Source organism: Myxine glutinosa, chromosome 10, assembly GCF_964187855.1.
Source record: "Myxine glutinosa chromosome 10, kmMyxGlut1.1, whole genome shotgun sequence".
In the NCBI taxonomy this organism is placed as follows: domain Eukaryota; kingdom Metazoa; phylum Chordata; class Myxini; order Myxiniformes; family Myxinidae; genus Myxine; species Myxine glutinosa.
In genome coordinates, this window is record NC_136270.1 from 15,611,235 (window position 1) to 15,624,632 (window position 13,398).

At 45.7% G+C, this 13,398-nt stretch overlaps 1 protein-coding gene across 7 annotated transcripts in view; it reads right to left on the reverse strand.

The window, feature by feature from the left end:
- Positions 1–600: 600 nt before the first annotated feature.
- The window catches only part of LOC137434176 (semaphorin-6D), a 512,865-nt gene continuing 500,067 nt past the window's right edge, over positions 601–13,398 (reverse strand). For 4 of the 7 annotated variants that reach the window (XM_068126919.2, XM_068126914.2, XM_068126917.2 and 1 more), the window contains 4 exons: positions 10,838–10,896; positions 10,619–10,642; positions 10,082–10,228; positions 601–4,774 (listed from right to left, as the gene is read on the reverse strand). In XM_068126919.2, the coding sequence (XP_067983020.1) occupies positions 3,762–4,774; positions 10,082–10,228; positions 10,619–10,642; positions 10,838–10,896 (1,243 nt within the window). In that variant the 3' untranslated portion in view covers positions 601–3,761. The remainder of the gene's footprint in view (positions 4,775–10,081; positions 10,229–10,618; positions 10,643–10,837; positions 10,897–13,398) is intronic. The other 3 variants (XM_068126915.2, XM_068126921.2, XM_068126920.2) reach the window with 3 other exon arrangements.

The window sequence follows — 13,398 nt, forward strand, 5'->3', positions numbered from 1 at the left end:
TCTTCCACATTCTCTTCAATCTCATTCTTGCCTTCAAGTCTTCAATACATCTGTTCACCACCATCTCAGATCATACCTTATCCAACACCATGATTTTTTTATACCCCTCCACCCCTCCCCAAGCCTACATCCTTCCAAATTTTGAGTCTTTTCTTCTTGCGAGTTTACTTGTATCCACCTCACTGTGTCCCCCCTAATCCTCATTCTTAGCAGCATCCATTGTTTGTCCTTCCCCGTCTCTTTTGTCCCTCCTGTTGGTGTCCCCCATCCCCTTCTTTCTCCTGTCCCTTTAGTAGTTTCATCCCGATCCATTGTTTGTTCTAGCTCTTCCAGCAGCCTCGACTTTCTCTAATAAAAAATCCCGTTGGCAGGACAGCTCCACGTTCGCAGACGGTCGACATGACAACATTATTTGAGCTTTATTGCCCCGTGAGTGCGAGTTGTATCTGAAGTGGTAATGGATGTTGCTGTTCGGTAAAAGCATTGTGGCTTAAAGGTTACTCTCTAAATCCGGGGTAATGAATGATTTGCCTTGTAACGCTTGAGAAGCATTTTTATATTTTATTTCAAAAACAAACCTTGACTTGGGCAGCACAGACGGAGAAGGATTTCTTTTTATTACATTTCATGCATTAAACCAAAATACATTGGAAATTACACCTCAAACCTTGTTAATAGAAATAATGGCTTCTGTAACCTTGGGTTGGATCGCTAGGCACAGTGTACCTTGAGCTTCACCACGCTACCCTGGCGGTGTTTACAGTAGCAGTACTCCACCGGCACAATGCACAGCAGCGCAAAGTACACTGTACAATAATTAATAACCCAATGTGTACAGTAAGGTACAGTACAAATTGTGGTGCTGGCTTGGGGAGGGGGAGTAAACACGTACAAAAATAAAGGCTCAAAGTAAGTAAAAAAATGTGCAAACCGTTCTTTCAGAGAAACTACCGAAACAAATTTAAAAGTTTTGCATTAGGTGGAGAACACAAACAACATGTTCACTCCCTTCGTTTCATGAAAGGGGGCTTTCTCCCCGACACGAATTAATGGCTATCACCCGAGTGGCCACATGCTGGTGTTTTGAGCCTGGCATATGGTGGGCGGTTGCACAACCAAACTGCCAAGGACCAACGTGGTGGAATTTCCACGGGGCAATTCGAGGCACTGGGAAGGTGGCATCTCCCCCCGCCCACCCCCTCCCACGACGCAACCTCCCTGCATATCGCCTCCACTCCCCCTTCTTCCTCTTCTTTTTCCCAATGGAAATTTCAATGTCAAAATGTCGAAGAGCTTGACGAGCCCCGTTTGCAGCTCAACGAGAAGCCGCTCACCTGGTCCAGGCTTTTGAAGATGGTGGTACGGACATCGAAAGTACACCTCGTAGGCTGGGCCTATGATGAGAGGAAAAGGATTCCTGGACTCGCACTGTAACCACAACCTGAACGAGAAAGACACACAGAAGAGAGCGAGAGAGACGCACGGATGGGAAGTAGAGAAAGAGTGATGGCTTTTTGTCACTTCCAAACCATCATGCTTGCCAAGCTCCATTAATAAATAATGGGAGCATTTAAACTGGAGGATGGAAAGAAGGGTGCAGAGGGAGACGGAGAGGGAGCGAGAGCATGCGACAGGCGCCAGGGAGGCTCAAATTGCCCATGAAAGCTGATTTGCTAGCGAGGTTTTTTTTGACACGCTTTTAATGGTCGAACAGGCAGGCAGCTGTTACAACAAGCTCGGCCTGGCTGCTTGGGTGTTGTATGAAGGTTGGAGGGTTTTGTATGGGGGGGGGGGGGTCATGTCCGATGTAGCTACATCTTGCACCTGCAATTTTGCCTTGATGATCAGTGGATGTTCAGTGTGAGACAATAGGGAATGAACAGGGTAAGGGAGTTTGGGGGGAGGTTGATGCAACGGGAATGAATGGGAAATGTTGGGGGAGGAGAGGGCTCGTACCCATCAAAAAACGGTGCAAGTTCAACGGCAAAAGTTAGTCATTTTAGAAAATGCTTTCAGTAGAGGAAAAGCAGGAATGTTGAGCTGCACAAGTTTTTGAACAGTTTTAGTCTTAGTGTATTGAGCAAACCTACCGTTTTGCAGCAAAGGGTGATGTGACCAAACGATGCTCTCGAAAGAGTCTGATATCGCTGTTTGCACTCCAAAAGTGAGAAATACACTGAGGATGTGGTGAAAAGGAGTCGAGCGATAAGGAAGAGGGGGAAGAAGGGTCTCGATACTATGGACTCCAACTCCGGCCCCTATCATCTCAAGGTGCAGTATGCAACAGTCACTTGGATTTGTGAATATTTCTTTTTCGTAGGTAGTTTTGTGAAGGTCTCTGTGTTTGCCTCTAAATCTTGTGTCCCAATCCCATCCCTCTCTGTACCCACCTTACCCAGTCAAACCCAGCTGCTCCGTGACTCCTGACAAGGTGGAGAAGTTTATGTAGGTAGTTTTTTTTTCCTGTTTTTCTTTTGTTGTTAAAGCACCAAAACAGCAAAGGCAGTCAAATACAAACACTTCACCAATAAGCAAATATAGGAGCAGAGATGGAACAAAAGATAAGTTATTAGAATGAGAGGATGCACCAAGAACAAAAAAAAATTTAAAAAGGAAAGACAATGAATGGCAGACATGTTTTTCGTGCCAGGAGGACATTAAAGATGGCGAAAAATGGAGAGACAAATCAAGGGCAAAATATCTTGATGAAGGGGAGACGTCAGAGGCAGTCAAGGAGTGTGAGCTCAGCTCGGATAGCATGGAAATGAAGATTGAGATCGAATAGAGACGGAGACGAAGAGGGAGGACTATATCTATAAAACAGAACGGAAATTTGAAATCTCGCTTTGCTGTCGTTGGGATAGCCGCAGCAACACTCCTCACCCCCGTGGTGACTTCAGTTGCCAAACACCCATCAACCGCCCTGGGTGTATCCCTACTCTCACTACCTGGGCCGCTCTTTCTTCATCTCGTACCATTCTCCCCCTCCTCCCTCTGCACCACCACACTTTATATTTTAGTGCACTTGGTTCGATGCGATTATCTTAGAAAGGGTGAAGTGAAACGATTACGATGGGAGGACAAATAATAACAATGATGAATTATGAACAATAGTAAACAGATTCTTCTTTTTTTTGATCTCCTAGAAGGACAGTCAGCGAAGGTATAAACACTCAATAAGTTAAAACTGAAAACATTTGCGCAATGTTGTAATTAACAAAAGGTATTAAGAGTCGGACAAAAACTAATGACGACACCAATAAAAACAGGTTCGGACACCACGTGATAAATTAAAGAAATAATAGAAAATAAAGAGATCAATCTGACCAGTCTGTTAGCCATTGGTAATAGGGGAAGAAGAGCATCTGAAGAACAGTCTTCTTTTCACTTATCGGCTGCTTCGGATTCAAAGAATGGCACAAAGACTGTAGCTCGTCTCTAAAAAGGCATTGTTCCTCTTAACAGGCCAAGAAGGTGATGAGAATAAACATCTATGATGATGTGAGGGTGCAAGGAAAGAGTTGAGGTAAGAATGTTGACACTGAAGAGATGTTGGTGTTAATATCTAAATGAATGTAAAGGTGAAGAAGCTGGAGTAAGGCTGGTAAAAGAAGACTCGTGAAGAAAGAAGTGTTTTTCGAGGCAAGGCGAGGGCAAGATCTTCCATAACGCATCTCTGCCATCCATGCGCCATGCGATCCCACAAAAACTGCTTTTAATTTTAAATGCAGTGGCTCTGCAGAGAGTGTGAGAGCAATTGATCAAGCACAAGGCCCAGACCCAGCTGAAGTGGCAGTCCCAGTATTCGCCAGCCTGACCATGGCCACCTCCGGTCGAAGCAGCGAGTGCGTCCGCTTGAGTCCTGCATTAGTACGAGGGAGGGCCACCTCGGCTCCGCCGGTTCCCCCGATGCTTCTCGTCCCCACTGAGCTCCCCTGGGAGCCGGCGCGCGGTTGGGGGAATGCCAGGCCGGTCTGCACGGAGTCGATGCGGGTCGGTGGTATCGGGGGCTCGGGGGATCCACGGCCTGGAGGAACCTGGTGCAGCCGCAAGGAGGCAGCACCGTGCAAAGGAGCTCGGGCACGCCTCTGCCGCTGTTGTCGTTGCTGCTGTTCCTCGGCTAGAACCCCAATTGGTGTGCGACCGCTTTCGCCCAAATGCCTGAATACATCCTCTAGCCTCTGTTCAGCTCGCAAAGAAAGAGAGGGTTCAGGGTTGGCAACAATGGACGACTGTGGAGGTGGAGGGAGTGAAACGGGCTGTACAAGCTCACGGCCCACCATTGAACCGAAGGAAGAAGAATTCCTTGCATTGTGCACAGTCTCCCAAGCTCCTGCATGCCGAGGAGCGTTCAATTGACTCTTTAGCGGTAGCACGGGTGTTGCCTCGGGTGTGGGTAATGCCCCAAGGTCGAGCCGAATTTGCTCCGCCTTGGCAGCACCGTTCGCAAGAAACGGTGGGCATGCCTCGTCTTCACAGTCACCCTTTGCATCATAAACCTCAAGAGCTGAGAGTGATGTGCCTAAGCTAGACCCATATGCCCCAGAAAATGTCGGTTCTCCTCGAAGTGCCGTGCCAGCTTGAAGTGTAGTTCTTGAGCTCTTACGTCTTGAGGTGTCACCCCCAACACCGCCACCCCCGCAGAAGCAGTAAACTCCAACTCCTGAGAGCACAGCGCCCAAGGCAAAGGCTGCAGTGACGCAAGCTGCCAGGACGGTGAGGTCAACTGATTTGTCAGAGAAGAGAGAGGCAACATGTCCATCACTGAGGCCACCTGTGGGAGGTGAGACATGGACAGGAGTTTATTCCACCCAATGTGAAAAGGCTAAAATTAGGGGAAACTGGCAGTATAAGCCGTGTCAGTTTACTTGAGTGGCATTTGGTTGTCATATCAGTTTTTAATCATTTACTTATATGACTTGGGCATTGAGTATGGAGACAAATAATTGGGTGTAAAAAGAACTTTTGGAAAACCTGAAAGATTGGCAGCTTTGAGAGTTTAACTAATTAGGAAGGTGATTGGGGAGCCAAGAGGATAGTTCAAATGAAGATCTTAGAGATCCAAAATCCTATCATATGTGAAAGAAAACAAAGCATGCTGGGTAAAATGGAAGCAATTGAATAAACAGAAGCTATGGCCTTGTGGTGCTTGGTAACTAATGGTGTACATGTGCATGCAGGTCTGCAACCCTGCAGCTAATCCTGCAGCTCAAAGGGGGAAAAAACCTTGGAATCCCAGAGGTGACAGGAGGGAGAGAACAACCTGGAGGGAAAGCAAAGGCTGGGATGGGAGCAAGCACCAAGCCACGACCAATACAAACACGATCAAGGCAAGCAAAGTTGGTAAACAGACACTGAATCGGGATGGAGTGGTTATATTCATCTTTGTATCTCGAACGATTCAAGCAGCAGTATCGCCCCAGTCGCTAAACAGAAATTGAGTTTCATGAACTCGAAGTTAATAAGAGTACATTGACTGCGGTGGGAAATGAGGTGTGGCTCGGCGTTTCAAGCAACAGGCCTTCAGCAGAGAGATGGAGAAAAAGATTTCCTTTTGCCCAAATGAAGGGCTAATGCTTGAAACATTGGATGCACCTCATTCAGCATGACGGTAACCAAACACCCTTTTTGAATATTTTTTTGGGATGATGAATTCCATCCTTTATCTGCCTTGGTTAGCCTGGTGTTGGCTTAATGGTTAAGGTAGCTGTCTTAAGATCGCAAGGTCCTGAGTTCAAGTCCCTGTCATGCCGCTGAATGAACACTAGGTGGGTTGATTCAGTCTGTCATCCTTCCGAGGTCGGCAAGTTGAGTACCAGTTTACTGGGATGAATGAGCCATTCAGGAATCCTGCATCGGAGTGGCGACCTGTCCAGGACTGTGCCCAATACCCTAGAAACTGCTTAATGCATCTGAAGCCATATGCATCTGAAGATGCAAAAATGAGTGGTCGTCATCATCATCATCTTCCTTGTCAAAGATTAGTATATCCAATGGTTTGATGAACCTCCTCAAACCCTCTCTTGGGTTTGGTGCAGGGTAACAGGGTTAGGGTGAAGCTGGGGGGCGGAGGGGTAGTGGGGGGAGCAGAGTACAACAAGGCAATGCGAAGGTTGGGAGAGAAAGCAGAATAAAGACTGGCAGGGACAGGAACAGCAGCATAATCTACACAAAGAAAAGGTGACAGTAAAATTAATGACATTTTGAGGAGAGTTGGCAGGCGACGCGAAGCAGAGCAGTGCATACCATGAGAAGCAATTTTCACATACGTGTTCACCATGTGTATAATATTTGAATGAAAATCATACGAGCCTGTGCTGTTTGATAGGTGTTAGAGTTGGAGGTGCTGAAAATTGTGAGATTTGCTCAATAAGCGAGGCGGGCGGGTGAAGTGGAGGATACAAGTATATTCTATCGTGATTGAAAAATGGTTGTTTTGAAATAATATTTTGAGATGGCGATTTCTTTGCGTATGATCCGATAAACATTTCTTAAATCCCGTGGGATAATAACCCAAATTAGTATCACTTTCTTAGACAGACAGAATCGTCTATATACCTAATGTGGTACTCGATACACATCAAATTTATGATAATAAAATTTCTTGGAAGATATCATTTGTTTGTTTAAAAAAGTAGTAAATAGTGAATACTACAATCATAATAAATTCGTATTATTAATTTCCTTTCCATGGCTTCCTCTTCACCCAGGCTGTTTAACCTTTTTACTTGAGTTCAGAAATCTCATAATGGCCTCTTTGTCATCGCCAAGCATGTCCATCAACCATCAAAAGAATGGGACATCTACCATTTTCACCAAGCTCTCAGACATTTCCTGGGGTACAAACAGTGAGAGGAGAAGGAGATATAAAGAGAGGAGAGAGAGATAGAGATGGAGAGAGATAGATAGATGGAGACAGTCCAGCTAACACAACAACGTTGGAGCAACGCTCCTTTCCAACGTCTGATTAACGTTGGGCCAACACTTCATTCCAACGTCTGTCTACCGTCAGTCCACCATTGCGCCAGCCTCCCTTCCAACATCTACCCACCTTTGGCTCACAGGGACAAAATAACGTTGGCCAAACGTTGGTTTTTGGCGTTGGCCCAACGATGGTGCTGATGTTGCTCCAACGTTGTTGTGTTAGCTGGGAGAGGAGAGATAGAGGGAGACAGAGAGAAGGAGATAGAAGGAGACAGAGAGATAAAGCAAGGGAGGAAGAGATGGAGGGAGATAGAGAGAAGAGAAAGAGAGCAATAGAGGGAGGTAGAAAGATAGAGGGAGGTAGAGATAGAGAGATAGAGGGAGGTAGAGATAGAGGGAGAGGTAGAGATAGAGGGAGACAGAGAGATAAAGCAAGGGAGGAAGAGATGGAGGGAGATAGAGAGAAGAGAAAGAGAGCAATAGAGGGAGGTAGAGAGATAGAGGGAGGTAGAGATAGAGGGAGATAGAGAGATAGAGGGAGGTAGAGATAGAGGGAGGTAGAGGTAAAGAAATCGAGGGAGGTAGAGGTAGAGAGATAGAGATAGAGGGAGGTAGAGGTAGAGAGATAGAGGGAGGTAGAGGTAGAGAGATAGAGGGAGGTAGAGACAGGAGGATAGATATAAAGAGAAGAGATGGAGGGAGACAGAGGGAGAGAGACAGGAGGATAGATATAAAGAGAAGAGATGGAAGGAGAAAGAGAGACAGAAGGGAAGACAGAGAGACAAAGACATGGAGAAAGAAAGAAAAAGCCACGGAGAGAGATAAAGAGAGATTGGGACAGAGAGATACAGATATGGACACAGAGAGGGAGAGAGACAGAGAAAGACACAGAGATACAGATTATATATAGAGAGAGAGAGACTCCGTTGCATGGCCGTGGGCCACGTCCGTACCACTATCCTGCTGTTTAACCGTGCTCTGGCGGCTCATTCCTGATGTTTATGATTGTGCTCCTGCTGTTTGTAGCCAACAAGATGGATTTGTATGCAATTCACAACAAAATCCAACTTTTCCCCTTTACTCCCTCAACATGTCCTCCACCCCTCCTCAAATATTTATTTGCTTCATTCTGCAAGTTGTTATTCTTTTCTATGCAGCACATGACTTCAGGGTAGCATAATCGTCCAGGAGGTTCAGCTGTGCCGCCGATGCAGTGCCCCCGTAAGTTAGAGCAGGAATTTGGAATCTGTACATAGTGCCGGCGATAGCTCGCCTACTCTTCGCGAAGGACACCGTGGGATTTTTAACGGCCACCAACTGATGCCGGCAGACGGGACACAGTTCAACGCGCATCCGAGGGATGGCACACGCATTGATGATTCACCGTGCATGTGAAACACCAGGATGACAGTTTATAGCTGGGTCGGGATTCCAACCCTGGCTCGACAGATTGGAAGAGACTGTTCTACAAGTTGAAAACATTAGAGCTTACTTTATTAATCCACAAATCCAACTTTATTTTCACTATAATAAGCAACTAACACGTTTTTGCCACCAAATGATAGGGCTTTTGAAGTTGGTGCTTTATTCCAAGCAATTATAAGCACAAAAATATATATTGATAATGTCCATATTACCAAACTTGAACATAATCAAATACTGTGATGTTTTTTTAATTTTATTTGGCCCTTTCATTTTGGTTTGAAAAGTAAACTTGAAAGATCTATTAATTTCCTCACCAAAAGCAGGTCTGACCTTTTAACATTCTCTTTTCATCCAAATCCGGCAGCTAGGCTAAATATAGCATAACAATTGTGCATTTTGTGAGGAAAGCACCAAATTTGGCACATAGTAGACTATCATATTATGAAAAGATCTGGATATTGGGCCATCTCAGATTCCGAGATTTGATTTTTGCAAGATTTGCAGATTTTGCTGATTTGCAAGCTGAGATTGCAACGCCAGGGACGGCCGACTCCTTCCTACGAGCTGCCCACGTCACCCGCACAAGAAGAGCTCATCAAATCACTGCAGCGGCACTGCACATCCTGCAACACCGTGCGTATGAACGCCACTGTATGACATATGCCGATGATGCAGAAGACCTGCCTGAGTTCGAAGACTGGTGTCACCAGAGAGGAGAAGACATTCCCAACTTTCAGTACTGGGCAACTGTGCTGGAACTAGAGACGTTGGTACTGGTTTACGTGCGTTCTCTGCGGCAGGCTTCATTCACGATGTACCTGATGCCCTGACGGAACTGGTCCCATGGTTCCATGCCTTAGACCACACACACTATGCCAGGTGGGTCCCTGTTCACCTGAGGGGCATGGTTGCACTCCCAATGAAGCACCCAGATGTAGCCAGAGAATTCAGGGCTGGCAACTTCACTGTACAGAAGACGAAGGTGTTCTCTTCGATCCCAATCGAATCGAAATCTTGCAAAAATCAAATCTCTGAATCTGAGATGGCCCAATATCCAGATCTGTTCATAATATGATAGTCTACTGGTGTGCCAGATTTGGTGCTTTCCTCACAAAATGCACAATTGTTATGCTAAGTTGCCCCACTATCCCTGGAATCAGGAATTACTGGTAGTTTCAACAAAGCACAAACTTCATGCGCTTAAAAACGTGAGGGCATTCATGTTGTGGAAGGGGGCATCTTTATTAATGATATTTATTTGATATACTATCTGTATTATTTAGTAAATGAGGATAACACATCTTTGCTTGTAAAATTTCGCATAAATTGAAAGCTCAAACCAGGACTGTGCGAGCACCTGTTGACACACGTATGTGCTTCGGTTTTGCATTTGCGAATTAAAAAACAAGAGGAACCCGATTTTTATTTTTTCCCTGAGGAATCGACGTCTCACTTTTAGCAATCGTTCAGTTATGGTAAACAATCGTTTTAAACACCTCGTGGAGGATCTCGTGGGTTTGCATGTCAAATTAATTAATTGAAATTTATGAAAATATATTTTTAATTGTTAATTAAAATTAAAATCCGAGGGACGGCACACACATTTAAAATTATTAATTAAAATTAATCAAAGGCAACACAGCACACACACACAAAGCATGGCTGAACTCCCTGCCCCCCCAACCCCGGTCGCCCTCTCCCTCGTGCCGCCGCCATCCGTTTTGCCCCTTACCCTCCTGCCCACGGGCATGTGGGGACGGGGCAAGCACGCCGGGGTGCTGGGCGCCCGGTACTGGCATGGTTGGCAAGGGTGTGGTTGGCTTGAGGCGCCTGGCCCCGGTGGCAAGAGCTGGCAGTGCTTCTGCAGAGCCGCCGTGGCCTATCACACATCGGTATAGCAACTCCATCATCCGCAGTTAGTGGCTTGAGTTCTCACAAAGGTTAATGCTTGGGTTAGATTCAGAGCAAGGGCTCAAGAAAAGCACCAAATGAGGTTTGGGGGTGACACTGCCAGATTAAGGGTTTGATTAATGGTTAGCCTTACATGTCGGTTAGTGGGTAAGTGCATGAGGAGCTGATTTGTTTGTATCGTGCAGCAACATTGATTCCTTTCCTCACTGGTTAAAAATATCAATTAGCAATAGATATTGTTTACAAGTTCTATGATTCATTAGAAGTCAAAAATAATGATGTTAGTTTTATAGTTGACTCGAAGATTAAATAGTGATGGATATATTATACACTGGGCTTGTGTAAGAGAAGGACCTACCGTTAACAGAAGCATAACCCCCTGCTGCAAGGTTAGGGGTTGGGGCATGAAAACAAGTGTGGGGAAAAGAAACAGCAAATAAATAAACAAACAATACTCCACTTGTTGACAAAAAATTTGAATGCCAAAGCCAATGTTATTTAATTTTAGAAGGAGCAAACAAGGCAGGTAGGTGATGATAAGCAGGCAAGACCATCACAATGGTATGTTTAAACCCACCATGGCACATAGGTGTGTGATCAACATCCTCAGTCTCCAGATTCTGTTCAAAACTTGAACTGTGGGAGAAGAACCGACAGAGTTTCAAGAACCGAGTGTGCGGGCGGGTATCGTGTGTAATCGTGAAACAAGAGGGTAAAGACGTTTCACCTGTCTACCTGAATTTGCAAACCATCTCATGTGCTCACTTGCGTACCATCCGTTCCTTACCTTCACTTACCAGATTGCCTACTTTTTGATACAAAAGTGATAACACACAGACAGATACATACATACATACGGTGAAGTCCGTAGCCGATGAAGACCAGCCTTGGACAGATGGCCGAACAGTTAACTCCGGGGCATATTTCGAAACTTGGCGGGATTATCTTTTCGCGCCTGCGGACAAGGCCCCGAAGCCTTAGCTGGACGGACGGCCACCACGGGTTTTATTACTCGAGCCCACAGACAAGTAAACCAACACGACACAAAAGTAAAATGCAACAAATAATGAATTTAATGAAATAAGTCAAAATATAGCCGATAAAATATCAAAATTAATGTTGAGGTTAAAAACTATAATTCCTAATTCGAGATGTCTCCACTCAGACACACGGAAACATACAAAGAAATGATCAACTAAAATAAAAAGAAAATCCCCCCGTTTAGTTGGCACTCAGCTCTGGTCTCAATGAGCACTTGGTGGGGTCGCCTCGAACCACTGCGCGGGAAACGCACAAGATGGCGCGAATCACCACACGGCACACTGGGCCGTGAAGCGACCGCAAAACGTCGCTATCCTCCCTTTCCTATGACATTCATCTCTTCCCCCACAAACGTAACGACGCATACACACACACACACACACACACATATATATATATATATATATATATATATATATATACAGACGCACACATCACATATACAGAGACACACAGACACATACACAGAGACACACACAAACACACACCCAAACACCAAAATTTTGCTACTTTCACTGCATCCACTAAATGTTGTGTGGTGGCCGGTTGGGGAGTGCAGGGTATTTGTTGAGGTGGTCGATGTTAAACTATGCTGCATACTCCAAAGATGAACAAGACAGCAAATTGATACAATGTAAGCACATGCTGAACGATTAACCTTAAAATACCACATGAACTCCCAATGAAAACTCATTGACATTGTACACGGCCAACCGACCTACAATCTCATATCCGTGCCAGGGCATTCCGCTGCCCAATAGGTACCCACTGCCATCGTGATGTTATTGGTCTGGTGAAGGGCGAACTGCCCGAAACGTTAGCTTCTCACTTCCCACGACAGTTATCATACCTTGCTCAATGTCCTGTTGATTTCATCCATTAATTGCAGATATGTTGTTGTTTTTGTATACAGAGTCGAGGCTCATGGATGAGCTAATACGTACACTGAATGGATCAGGACGTAACACGACAAAAAGAACAGTAGAGTGAGAGAGAGTGTGAGAGAGAGAGAGAGTGTGTGTGAGAGAGAGAGGGTGTGAGAGAGAGAGGGTGTGAGAGAGAGAGGGTGTGAGAGAGAGAGTGTAAGAGAGACAGTGGGAGAGAGAGTGTGAGAGAGAGAGTGAGAGAGAGGGTGTGAGAGAGTGAGAGAGAGAGAGTGTGAGAGAGAGAGAGAGAGAGGGTGTGAGAGAGAGAGGGTGTGAGAGAGAGAGAGTGTGAGAGAGAGAACGAGAGGGAGAGTGTGTGAGAGGGAGAGTGTGAGAGAGGGAGAGTGTGAGAGAGTGAGAGAGGGAGAGTGAGTGTGAGAGAGAGTGAGAGAGTGTGAGAGAGAGAGTGTGAGAGAGAGGGAGAGAGAGAGAGTGTGAGAGAGAGAGTGTGAGAGAGAGGGAGAGAGAGAGAGTGTGAGAGAGAGAGTGTGAGAGAGAGGGAGAGAGAGAGAGTGTGAGAGAGAGAGTTGGGGGGAGGGCACCAACAGCGGAGTAGAAGTGCAAAATAGAGGGAGACTTCGACAAACAATGGGTGTGGGAGGAATGGGGGAGTGGGCACCATTGCTATAATGTTGCTATGTAGTGAACTGTTTTTTGCACGACTTTCAGAAAAATCTGATGTCTGCAGAGTGGTGTTTGTTACATCTTTCTTCCATTAGCGTGAGCCATGTCGAATCATAGAAATAAGTTTTTTAAAGTTCCATTTACAGTATTACAAGCCTGGTGTTGGCTTAACGATTAAGGTTGCTGGCTAAAGATCTCGGGGTCTTGAGTTTGAGCCCCTGTCAGCCGTTGAATCAACACCAGGTGGGTTGAGACAGCCTGTCATCCTTCCGAGTTCGGCAAAATGAGTACCAGCTTATTGGGATGAATGAGCCATTTGAGTATCCTGGGTGAGAGTGGCGACCGGTCCAGGATTGCGCCCACAAGCCGAGAAACTGCTTCGGCAGCCCTAATCATCTGAAGATCCAAAATGAGTGGTCATCAAAGTATTACGCCATGTGTAGGTTAGCGAAGACCGAGACACAGATTTACATTCATACATGCTCCATTTACTTCCATAGTCTCCACTCACGCCACCTCGGTGATGTAACACGCATCCCACCCCTTT